Source organism: Seriola lalandi, unplaced genomic scaffold (genome assembly GCF_002814215.2).
Source record: "Seriola lalandi dorsalis isolate HSWRI2012SDOR001 ecotype SW California unplaced genomic scaffold, Sedor1 jcf7180002054931, whole genome shotgun sequence".
Taxonomy (NCBI): Eukaryota; Metazoa; Chordata; class Actinopteri; order Carangiformes; family Carangidae; genus Seriola; species Seriola lalandi.
In genome coordinates, this window is record NW_019525483.1 from 162044 (window position 1) to 174922 (window position 12879).

At 42.4% G+C, this 12879-nt stretch overlaps 1 protein-coding gene across 3 annotated transcripts in view; it reads left to right on the forward strand.

Moving 5' to 3' along the window:
• The window catches only part of adamts17 (ADAM metallopeptidase with thrombospondin type 1 motif, 17), a 135511-nt gene extending 124784 nt beyond the window's left edge, over nucleotides 1–10727 (forward strand). For all 3 annotated transcript variants that reach the window (XM_023393247.2, XM_087170156.1, XM_087170155.1), the window contains 3 exons: nucleotides 193–345; nucleotides 4958–5135; nucleotides 7370–10727. In XM_023393247.2, the coding sequence (XP_023249015.1) occupies nucleotides 193–345; nucleotides 4958–5135; nucleotides 7370–7521 (483 nt within the window). In that variant the 3' untranslated portion in view covers nucleotides 7522–10727. The remainder of the gene's footprint in view (nucleotides 1–192; nucleotides 346–4957; nucleotides 5136–7369) is intronic.
• Nucleotides 10728–12879: the final 2152 nt, after the last annotated feature.

The following is a 12879-nucleotide window of genomic DNA, read 5'->3' on the forward strand; positions in this document are numbered from 1 at the left end:
AAACAGTGGTACAGAGGAAGAAGCCACGTGAGGATGTCCTGTCAGCAGGATAAATTCTTCTTATGTTCATTTTCATCTCTTCAGGGAAATCGGTGATAGTTAAAAAAGATAAAACTAACCCGCTTTAAATAACTAATTTAACCCTCATTCGTTTACACTGTCCTGTTTTCTCTCTATTCTCACTTCCTGCAGTGTTCCTCAGACTGTGGTCAAGGCGTCCGCAGACGGGTGGTGTCGTGCACAAACCCTCAGGGTCTGTGTGATCCTCTGTCCCAGCCCACTCAAGAGGAGCCCTGTGAGGACCACTCCAGATGTTATGAATGGAAGACTGGAGACTGGTCCAAGGTACAGATGTTTCCAAACCCCATGGCTCATGTACAGTATGGTTCGGACAGAGTTGGATGAGGAGAGGATTAGTTATCGTTTCCATGAAAACCCATTCATTCACTCATTCATTCACTAATTCGGGAAACAAACAAGTCATGAGCGTGATTCATTTCTTGCAATATTTAGGCAGGATATAATCTTCCTATAAAACACTGTTGGATTCTGTTCCTATCGGCTTCGGCTACAGGACGACGATCAGACAGGTTGTTAAAACACCAGCAGTTTATCACGATTATACGAACAGTACAGTTGGTACAGTAGGTGAAAGTTGCAGGAGCTGTGATGGACAGTTTGGGTAATAATTTGAATAATATTTGCTTTGTTTGGCTAAGCTGCAGGTTTGTTTCCAACCTGTCTGATAATATTCACCATCAGAGTTATTGTAGAGATTTGAGTTTGACACATGCCAACCAGCCATCCACGAGATCTAAGATCTAAATAACCTCCTCCAGGTAGAGACCAGTCTCTTATTGGTCAACAGGGGTGGGAGGATATCCGTCTGTGGGGCCAATGTCACTCGAAAGCGACGCTCAGCAGCGAGCTAAGATGAGAAGCTGCAGCTGATGTTTTCTACACTGCTTTGCTAACGAGCTCAGTGAACCTGTGCATCTTTCCGACCTCAGTGTCTGAACTCGGTCAGTCACCTCCGCCCCCAATGAAGCTCCGCTTCGAGCTCAGCCAGCGGGCCACAGCAGGACCGCACCTCTGCGGAGGTGTGTATTTATGACCTCATAACATTTCATAAGATTCAGAAGCAGCAGCAGTAATGATAATAAAACGCATGTAGCAGAAAGACTGTGGCTGGACTGACACCTGCCATTGACTCCCATGTCTTCTTGCGTTGAATAAGAGAAATCAGATTTTCTTTACTCCAGTTTATGTGACTATGTTAAGATACAATCTGTAGTCTTTACACCTACAGTATTCAATTCTGGCAGGCACTTATGGTATTCCAAAGCCTTTAGTTATCTAAATACCTAAAGACTGTAAGTGGTTGAGAGTCCTGCTCCACTGAGCATCAGCTCTGCGTAACTCAGTTATTTATTCTGCCAATTCGAGAATTCTTTTCTTAGTATCAGTTTCAGCTGCCAAAAGACTTTATAAACTGAAACCAGCCTGATGACTGGTCCAGATGTTCTTGCTCTTTACTCACAGAATCCCTCTGTAGCGCTGAAAAGTAACGATTCCTCAGGCAAACAGGGAAACGACCTTCCACTCAGCAGTCGTGAAAGAACATCTTCCAACGGGGCATCATCTAAGTATAAATGAAGGAATCTCTGTCTTTTTGGTCTTTTAATTTTCTCGATAACCGCTCATTCAATCGACTTCAAACTTGGTGGTTGTGTTGCTGAGGACGCAAGGAAGTGCAGCTTTGACTGTGAAGTTGTTTGGATGAGCAGTTGTCAGGAGATATAAAAACAGAAGCATTTAATGACAGTTGTTGAGACGCATCCACGTAACCAGGGTCATTTATTACAGCAATGGCGCAGAGATGGCTGCGCCTGGTTAAAGCTGCAGCTGCAAAAGCTGCACAGGATCATCTGAAGTGTGTTTTAGACAGAAACTGGAAACAGCTTCTCACAGCAGCTCTGCACAGAGCTGAAGCAAAAGCATACCAGAGTACTTTGTTTAAGACGCAGCAACAACAAGACAGCACCGGACTGTTTACTTTTTGTCCCCGCCTGATATACAGAAATATACAACAGGTGGGACAGGTAATGTATGCAACACTGCTGTCATGGTAACGTAACGTTACCCCACGCATCATCTAACACTGTTATTCAGCCACTGTGTATTTTCTGTCTTTACTGGTCATGTATGAGCCTAAACTCACTCTAGTTCCTAATATTTTCCTTGCTGATGCAAAAATACATTTAGCAGTGATTTTCTTTAATGCATATGACTCCACAGATGAAATGAAGCCAATGTCAGGCACATTTTAAGGTTGAAGTCAAGTTCTTCAGTAAAATCACTGATTCTCCAGTTCAGGGAAAGGGCTGCTATGACACATAGTGATTAAATGAATCTAGCCACTTTATTAGGTACACCTAGATAAAACTAACACAGTGTAATATAACAGGCCTGCAGTAAATCCTCCTGAATGAGGATCATAATGTTCAGTTTTTATTGAATCTGTTTCAGAGGATGTTGATTTATTTTAATGGTCGTTTTGGAGGCAGTAATTTATGAAGCTGTTGGGTTATACTGAGAGGTGTGCCTAATATTTTGTCAATCTTAATTCATATAAATGAGACGGACAAAATATTATGCAAGTGAGTGTATGTGTCACAGCAATTCTTTTGAATGATTATTATTATTATTATCATAACACTGCAGTGACATGGAAATGAGATGATGATGATGAAAAGATAAATTAAATCTTTATTAATTACATAACAAGCAGGTTTTGAACAGGCACTAGTTGGAGCTAATGGGGCTGTATGCTATGGAATGTGCTGAATGAGTTCATTTATAATATTAAACATCCAAGCACATCTCTCAGTAGATTCAAACATGTGATAATCAGTTCCAGGATCAGTTGTTTGACCCTCAGCCTCCCCTGTCCATCAGACTGCTGTGGTTCCAGTTGTGCTGCTCTTCATCATCACTTCTTTGCGTCTGTCCAACAGCTAAACTCATCCGAGCGTGTAATCACAGTCTAATCACTTATGTTGATTCAGTTGCGTCAGTTCACTAATAGAAACCGTTTGATGAAATCCTCATGGCTGTTCGCTTCCACTTCTTAAACAGAAATCCTTTAATTATACAAAATTACAAGTGACTCAGACTGTGGCTGTTACAATATATCCTGTTCAAGCTCCACACACAGTGGAAATACCATTAAACATTTCTGAGCAGGTGTGTGTGTGTGTGCGTGCATGCGTGTGTGTATGTGTGTGTGAGAAAGTCATTAAATTGAAATAATGAAACGCGTAAGGTGCATTTACATTTACACAGTTTTCCTTCAGACATGAGGCCACACCTACAGTAGAACAATTTGGCTGCCAATTAAGAAAATATTCAGATTGTAGGTTAATGCCAGTCAGATATGGGGTCTCCGTGTCTTGGACATGAATGTAGTGAATTGGTGGTCAAAGTGTGTGTGAAAACTCAACCATGAAAATGAAAGTTACGGGTGGTTTTAAAGCTTCAGATGAAAATGAAGCCAGCAGATACATCCTCTCTCCAGCTGATCACGTTGCATCAGTGTCAGGAGCCGCAGCCTCCCAGTTAGACTTCAGCTCATATATCAATAATTAAAGTTGATCAAGTTAATAGTTTTGAACCAGGACCTTTAACATGTGGATCAAGAAGCTTTTGATAAATAAGTTGTAGCAGCTCTGCCTCCTATTTAAATTTGTCAGCTACATATTTAGACATTCCTAACAGCTACATGCACAAATTGACAGATGAACACACAAAATGTATTTTAATGATGTACGCACAAGTGTGCTGAGTGAAGGTGCAGTAATGATACAGTACACTACATCTCTTCCTGCTCTCGGAACAAGCCAGTGAGACGGATAGAGCACGAGGCACACAGCCGTTTTATTTCTTTTAATGGTTGCAAGGATGACTGTTCGCTCCGTGCACCAGATAAAAATGATTAAAGAAACAGCTTCATGCTTCAGTTTCCTCCTGGGACCAACCCACCGTGGCCTGACATCTATATACACAGAGTCTGTGATATCAAACCGCTGTTCAGGGTGCACAGAGAATCGTTACGTGGTGTCATCTCTGTCTTTATCAGGGACAGTAGACCCTGTGCTCCCTTTTCTATGATATTTCATCAGCAGTAAGAACACGAATGTCTCATCCACACATGGGCTGTGTGCCAATTCTGATTTAGTGGCCACAGAAATTAGAATCTCATCTCTCTCTCAACTCATTCATACGAGTGCAGTCAGCCAGAGGTAGACAATCACGGCAGGGAAGCCGTTAGACTGCACCATCCTTCCCCCGGCTGGAAAGAGATTTCTATTTTGTTTACAGGTGCTTTCATTGGAACAAGTTGGCTGCCATGTTTGTATATATGATTCGGTGCAGCTTCATTTTACACGAGCAAAGTTTTCAACAACGTTAGCTGTGTAACAAGGTTATGAGGAAAAGGGCTTTCCCAACAGTGGCAGGTGTAGACTCAGTAATTGCCTGTATGTAGACTTGCTAATGCAAATGCAAACCTCCTTCCACCTTCCATATGTCTGAAGGTTTAGAAAACATTGTCAAAAAAATAAAAAATAAGAATGGTAATAATTTACATTTCTTCATGCAGTTGTATTGTGGCCAGCCAGGGTCTTTCTGTGTGCAGTTTGCATGTCCTACCTGCTCCAGTTTACAGGTTAGGGTAACTGATGACTCCAAATCTTTCTCTGTGTTCAGCCCTGTGATAGACTGGTGACCTGTCTAGTCTATCTCATTTGTTCCACTTGTACAAAAACAGAGGTAAAAATGATGATTTGTGGTTTCAGGGGGATTTACAGGCACATCCAAATTGAGATGGGATGAAAACCATCTGTGTTGACTTACAACCCCCAACTGACACCTTTCAACCTTTCGTCTGCTGTTTCAGTGTTCTTCATCCTGTGGGAAGGGCCTGCAGTCTCGAGTGGTCCAGTGTATGCACAAAGTGACTGGTCGTCACGGTAACGACTGCCCAGTGACACTGAGACCACCGACCTACCGACCCTGTCACCATGGGGCCTGCAACGAGAAAATCAATGTGAACACCATCACATCCCCCAGGCTAGGTGAGACCCTCGTCACAACTCAGGCTTACAGGTTTAAAGGTTAAACATCCCTTACTACAGCTCATAACCGAAGACCCCTGAGCCAACAGAGCATTCAGCAGCTACAGCTCTCATGGGGTTTTGAATTCACCTCCCAGGTCCATCTGAAAATAACAGTAACATCAGTGGAGGCTGCTGTGTAGCCTTCTCTTCCTCTCAAAGCTTCGCCCACTAACACTCTGGAAGGTTGCCGGTGCTCTGTACAAACGGAAGGACATCATCTCTTTCAACTCTGAAGATTCTGTCGAGGGGCACTCGCCAGTACCGTTTGGAAAGGTGAAAGGTCATCAGCAAGGCTGCGTTTCTCAAGCGCTCAATCAACCCTCGGCGTAGCGTAGAGATAGAGAATTCAGCTTTGAAAATTAGACACAAAAAATCCCTCTTTCTTCGGAACCAGCACGACAGGGCTGCAGCACTCGCTGCGAGAAGGCTCAGCGACTCCTGTTGTCAGTATGGGGCGGGTCGTCCACTAATCAGAAGATATGTGGCTCGATCTGCGGCTCCTCCAGTCCACATGTCAAAGTGTCCTCGGGCAAGATACTGAACCTCAAATTGCTCCTGACGTATCATCGGTGTGTGTGGATGTGTGTGCATGGTAGAAAAGTGCTATATGTGTAGGGAAACATTTTGAGTGCTATATGGAAATGAGAGCATCTCCTCTACCTCTAGCTATAGTGAACGGCTGGAAGTCAGCAGGTGAGCTGCTGTCCCTGTGACAGCAGGTAAATCTTATGTTTAATGAGGTGTGTACAGCTTGGCTCTAGGTGAAGAGCTCTTCCTCTGGCACTGATCTGCTGTGAGATGACTAAGATCTGTGAACACTGCAGCCTCAGTTTAAGAGGGAAAGTACAGCTCCTTAAGCTCCTTCCTCATCAACAGCTTTGCTTGGATTTTGTACACATAGCAATGGAAGTGCAGACCATGACAACATATGATGTAGAGGATGAATAGAGGAGGACCGAGTACCAAAACCTGGGAGACGCCCTGGGACAGAGGAGCAGTGGAGGAAGTGCAGTTGTTGGTGTCTGTAAGTGTATGACCTGAGCCAGGAGAGGGCAGTACCGGTGATGTTGAGGGAGGATTCAAGGCAGGAGAAGAGAATGGTGTGGTTGAGCGTGCCAAAAGTTGCAGAGAGGTTGAGGAGGGGGTGAGTGAGGTGGTCAGGTTGCTAGATGGTCTCAATTTTTTTAAACAAGACTCGGTCAAAACCTTGTACATGGTTAGACCGCGTCGTACGAACGATGGGCAGCCAGGAAGGTTTCAGTCAGTTCTGCTTCTTTGGGATTTTGTTCTTTGATCCCGCTGGGACACTCAGGGTTATACTCCATGATGATTCAGTGATTTGATGAAGAGCCTTCTCATCCTAAGGCCGCTGACAGACACAAGCAATTATATTGCAGGTGATTAGACAGTGTCCCTGCCCTCACCCTCACTCCATGGCAGCACACTGGGGCTTTATCACCCAAAGAACCTCATCAGACTGGAATGTTGTCCTCCATTATCCAACAGCAACAGATCAGCAACAGCCTTCTCTTAAATAGTTGGGATGTCAGGCGGGTCTGTTGTAGGCTCTGTCGACGGGGGCCGGGGCGGCTGCTGCACTTTCCAACAGCTGACAGTCCTGCTGCACCTCCTACTGGAGCTGGGCACTCCTCTCCTCCTGTTGCTACATCAGACATTGCAGAAGGCTGGGCGAGCCATACTTCCATACTCATGAGGTCGACTGCTCCACCCTGCTGGTCAAAGACATCTCCGACCTCTTCACACTTAAAGCCTGTTGTTTCTGGTGGACATGTTCTTCACTGCTTCCTACCGGCCTGAAACCCTCCTGCTGCTGCCAAACGTGGGGAAAGCTGAGCAGAGTGACCTGGAAGAGGTTCAGGACGCAGACCAGAGTCCACAAAAGGGATTTGGTTACGAGTGCCACCATGATATAAAAAATACTTAAAAGAAATAAGAAATTAAAAAAAAAAACAGTTGACTTTATTTAATTACAGAAAACGCAACTCACAGCAACATAACACTACTGTATATAATAATAATGCAAAACACAAACAAACCCAGGATGGTGTGGAAGGTAATTACAAATTACAAACAACATATTTCATTGTTTGGTTTGGAGGACTTAATAATTAATGTGGCACGTCGCCTGTGAGTCCTGACCCCGCTGACTCTCTCCTGTCCCCCCTCCCCAGCTGCTCTGACCTACAAATGCATGGGGGACCAGTGGACGGTGTACTGTCGTGTGATCCGGGAGAAGAACCTCTGTCAGGACATGAGGTGGTACCAGCGCTGCTGTGAAACCTGTAGGGACTTTTATGCCAAGAAAATACTGCACAAGAGCTAATGACCAAATCAAATCTACTTTCCTCCGAATAGCGCTCCATTTTGTAAATGTTTTTAATATTGTTAAATAAGAAAACAATTTCTATTATTGATGGAACTTTTTGTATTTAAAAAAAAGAAAATGGCAAGTACACATAAGTGTACATTTGAAATGGGCTCATAAGCTTCTAGTTTTGATGAAGACTTGAAAATGTCCAATATTTCTTTTGCTGTACACCAAAACAAAAAAAAGTGGAGGAGCCTTTGGAAAGCCAGTCCAGGTGGCTTTATTGCACAGAATGGTTGAAAATAAGTGCTTGATTTTTGAAGTAGACTTTTTCTGGCAGGTCTATCAGATAACATGGGAGTTAGCCAGAGCTTTTCCCCTCCCCTCTCTTCTTTAATTATGCTCTCCTATGTATTGTTTTACCTGTTGTACTGTATTATAGCTAAGTGTTGCTATTTCAAATAACTAGTACATAAGTTTATATATAGGTAAACTTATGATACTTAAGTATTAATTAAGTATACTGTAATTCTGTAGGAGCCATGGAAATATACTGTAGGATTACAGTGAATCAACCCAGCTAATGATAGGAGACCCACTGATCCGCTGGCCTGTTTGAGGGCCATGGATAGCCCATGTAGCAGAACATGGCGTATGGTGCTTGGTGGTGTTTTATTTTTCTTTCAGTTACAGTCCAGCTGATGGATTTAACCATTTCTTGCCAACAATGTTACTCCGTTTACCACTTAGATCAACTGTGCACCTCAGTGCTGACATTTTCTTTTTCCCCGTACTAGTTGTTTGGCTTGTAAGTAGGTGGGGTTCATTGGCTGTTTCAGTGCTGGTCATCCTGAGTGGGTGTGGTTTAGCTTGCTAAACCATGAACACGTGGGTTTCCACTGCGGCCTCACAGCAGGGAGGTCGGAGCAGTCGCATTAGACAATCCAACTTCGTTTGAAGTGAACCGAGGCCTTGAAAGACGAACTCTTATGACATCGCTGGTGCACACAAAACACAAAGTTCATGTCAACAATTACACAAACAAATCAAATCTAAACCTTTAAATTCTTGGCTGTTTTTTTTTTCTGGCAGTGAGATTATTTTGGCCACGTTACATTTCACCATCATATCTGACAGAGACCCCATTTACACCTGTCATTTCAAGTGTCTCGTATCTGCATAAAATCCAGACATTATTTGAAACACTTTTATACTTAGGCACATATATGGATCTCCATTGGCCAGATCACCACTCTGATTAAAACTGGTCTTGGGTTTGTAGGCTACTTGCAAGTCAGGGTCACCTCTGCTCCAGTCCAGGGGACTGGAAGCTGTTTGGTGACTGACAAAAACATCAGAGGAAGAAGAACTTCTGCACTTTAGCAGTTTACTGGCAAAAATAACATTCAAGCTTGCTAACAACTATCCACCAATTAACACAAGCATTAGGATGACTCGTTTTATCATCTTGTCAGCCTTAATTCATTCATCTCCCTCACCCATACATGTCACTGCTCTCTCACACTAACACTTGCTTTTTCTCCTGCGATATACATTTACCCCACAGTCCACCTGCAGTATTACAGCTGGTAATGATAACATGGGGCTCTGTATAGGTAATTACTTTCCCTTGGAAGTCAGTGTGATTGATGTCAAATCATTGATTATTATTGAATTCCCAGTTCCCAGTTCACATGCACTGTGTACAGACATTTCCTTCTGCCTGTGCAAATGAGAGAGATGAATCAGATCCTCATATTAAATCTACCTGGAGGTGGTCACACGTTGAGGCAGGTTCTCAGGCAGGTGTAAATGACATCTGCACAGTGTGACCGCAGCCTCAAAGAGCAGCTTATCAGTAGCTGTTTATCTTTTTTTTTTTTATTAATAACCTCTCACCTTGTCACTAATTTGGTTTGGCTCATTGGCTTAGGCACAGTCTCAGAGCTTTTAGATTTGCATGTAGTGCAGATGCAGATGCACATCATAATAAAATGGGCGATTCCTACCAGTTCTTTGTTAAATGAGAAATGCTACGAAGGCCATCAGCAGCAGGAACTACTTATTGCACCTGCAGGGTCTAGTTTTTGATGCTCCTTATTCAGATGCTAATTGGCCTTTGGTGTTTGTCACCATGTTTGTTGACAGATACACCAGCTCTGCCTGCTCTATTTGCATATTGAGATCTGATCAGATTACAGACAGAGTAAAGATAAGAAGAACACTTATTTGCAGCATGTGTAAATACAGAGGCCCATGATAAGATGACATTATTCACATATAGATTCAGGTCACCTGTTCATACCAGGTGGAAATAGGGTCTGAGAGCAAGAGCTTCTTCATTTTTCACTGCTTTAAATGCTGTTTTTAGAAGCTTTCCCAGCTGACAGTAAATGTTGGGAGGAAAACTGCTTATTATCTTTAAGACATTCAATATTAATATCAACATTAAATATGTCTCACCAGCAGCTGCTGTTCAAAAATATCATCATTGCCTTATCAGCCCTTTTCAAATAGTAATGGAGCTCACATTCATCTGTGTGTGCGTGTGTGTGTGTATGTATGTATGTGTATGTGTATGTGTGTGTCTCTGTGTGTGTCTGTCTGTGTGTGTGTGTGTGTGTGTGTGTGTGTTAGTTAACACAAAAGGCCTCAGTCTTCTCCAAGGGGTTGAATGGTGCTATCTTATGACCTGTTTCACTATTGTGGAATTCAGCTTATTGTCAATGATGGTCCTGTTGTCATTGTTAACAGTTATCTGTTTTGTATGTTGTAGGGTTATTTAACAACATTGGCTTTTATTGATGAGTTTTTTTTTTTTTTTTGGCTGATATAGTGAGAATATGCTTAATTATTCCTGTACTGTACTTTTTTAGTTGCAGTATGTTTGGTACATAAACTGCCACTACATGTATTTTATGGTGCTGATTTGGAAGTGAGTAAATAATCTGTTTATACAGGGATTTAACCATTTGTCCTGTGTTGTTCTGTGTAGTCACTATATTTTGTACTGTCATCCACTTTGTGTCCAATACTCATCAGACCGTTCTGAGCAAGAACCTGAATGATTTGATCAAATTTTATTCTATTTCAAATCTACTGTAAAGTGATTTTCTTTTATTTTGTTAAATAATAAATAATGTGATTTTACATGGAAATACACACCTGTATGACCTACTATTAAGGTATGTGGATTTACCATTAAACCAGAATGCAGACTGCTCTCTTCCTCTTCCTGTCCTCACAGCATACTCCCATACACTGCAGTCCTATATAAACAATTAATAAATGCTACAAATCACTACAACATAAGAGAGATAAGGGCATTTTCGAGTAACTTAACACTTGATTAACCAATACTGTGTGGCAGGCCACATGCAGTATATTTTAACAGACAAGCTACGGGCCATTTAAAATCAGTCTGACCTGTGGGCCGGACTGTGGACAAGCCTGGTTAACAGCAACTGGAGCAAATGACAAAGACAAATGATGAAGAAAACCACTCTATTTATCAGATCAGCAAAAACTCAATCGTCCATCCTCCACAGTTCGGTCTATTGTCAACAAGTTCAAAGATGGAGGACCTGTGACTGAGAACAGAAGGTGTGCAAGCAGAAGCAGAAAGAGCAGCAGCAGACTGGACTGTATGTTTGTGGGTAGAAACAAGAAAATCCAGTGAGAAACAGCAGCAAGGAACGCTTCAGAGATCAATGAGATTTATCACATACAACTCAGTCCACAGACCGTTCGAACAGGATCAGTGAGCACTGGTACAGAGGTAGAGTGACATGGTGGAAACCACTCATAAACTCAAAGAATAAGACAGCTGGCATTAAATTTACAAAAGAACATGCACAGAAACAAACGTTTTTCTAATATGAAACACTAGAATACATCTGAGTTTTTTTAAAACTAAATATGTTAAATGATACGTTACTCTAACTTATAAATTAACAGGAGCAAAATTCCAAGTTGGTTAAGTCTGTTGTAAGTTGAGTCTACACTTGAGAAATCAAGTTAAATAGCTTAATAACTGTGACACAGGTCCGTGTATGAGAAATCTGAAGTAAAATGAAATTTATTGTGAAGAAGAGGAACAGACTTCAGCACTTAGACCCCGGCAGGAAGTGGGTCACCATGGGAAGCAGTACGGTGCTTCCTATTAGAGGAGACTTCCCCCAGGGCCAAGACACTGGTGGTGGTGGTGGTGGTGATGAAGAGTGGAGCTGGAGGATGGGACCATCTTCATGAGAGGGAAACTTCTGATTGGATGGTTTGATTGGAGATTGTCAGGCGTCAATGGTTGAGGTGGTGAAGGAGGTGGAGTGGGACACAGATATCGCATGGTGCTGGATGACAGCAGAGAGAGAGAACACCTAAAGTTTGACAGCTAATGAGTGATTTCACTCTAATGGACACACCCTTACACACACACACACACACACCCCTGTAAGATGTTACTGTGTATTATTTGAGGACAAAGTCATATTGTTTATCAGCAGAATAACAAATCTGAGTCATCTCTCTGCAGCCAAGAACACACAGAGCAACAAATACTACTTTGAAAAATAATCCTCCCTGTCAGTAACCTGACTGTTTTCTATTAGATTTGTTATTTTCAGTGTTATGGTGTGTGTTAGTTCTGTGAACTGTGTTTAGATTCACAGCATGAAGATAGATCTGGGAGGACACTTGAGATTTTGAGGTTGATATTGGAAACTAGAACAGAAAACCTTTGAGCTTGCATAACTGCTGAGGTTACCTAGAGGACAAGAACACTGACTTTGTTTTGCAGAGTGGACTAGAAACAAACAATGAGCCTGGCAGTAATAGACCTGTCTCAGCATCATGAGAGAGAGAGAGAGAGAGAGAGAGAGAGTGTGTGTGCCCAGTGCTTTCAGTTAAAAACAGAGACAGTTGTGATAGCATGAATGAGATTAATGAATATTCTGTTGTTTGTTTTTGTGCGCTGTGCTCTCTTAAAAAAACAGCTGCAGATGAATCAGTCATCCCAGCCAAACGTAAAAGGAATCATTCAACACCGTCGCAGGGTGAGCTCACTCCACAGATGGCACCTCACAGAATGTGTGAGTGCTTTCAATCATGGCTGTGTATGTGCATGTGCCAGGTAAGCTACTTTGTGACAAGTAATTGAACAATATATACAGCTCCACTGCTTGATATCAAACAAATAACCACCCTTGGGATGATTACTTATCATGATTGGCCAGTGAGCCCAGTCCCAGCACATGCATGCACATAGCATGCTCTCATGCACACCCCGAATGACAGGTACACAGAGAGGGCCAGTAAAGAGACAGGAAGGGATGGTAAAGGATATATATGAAAATCAATATATGGCAGTCAACGTTG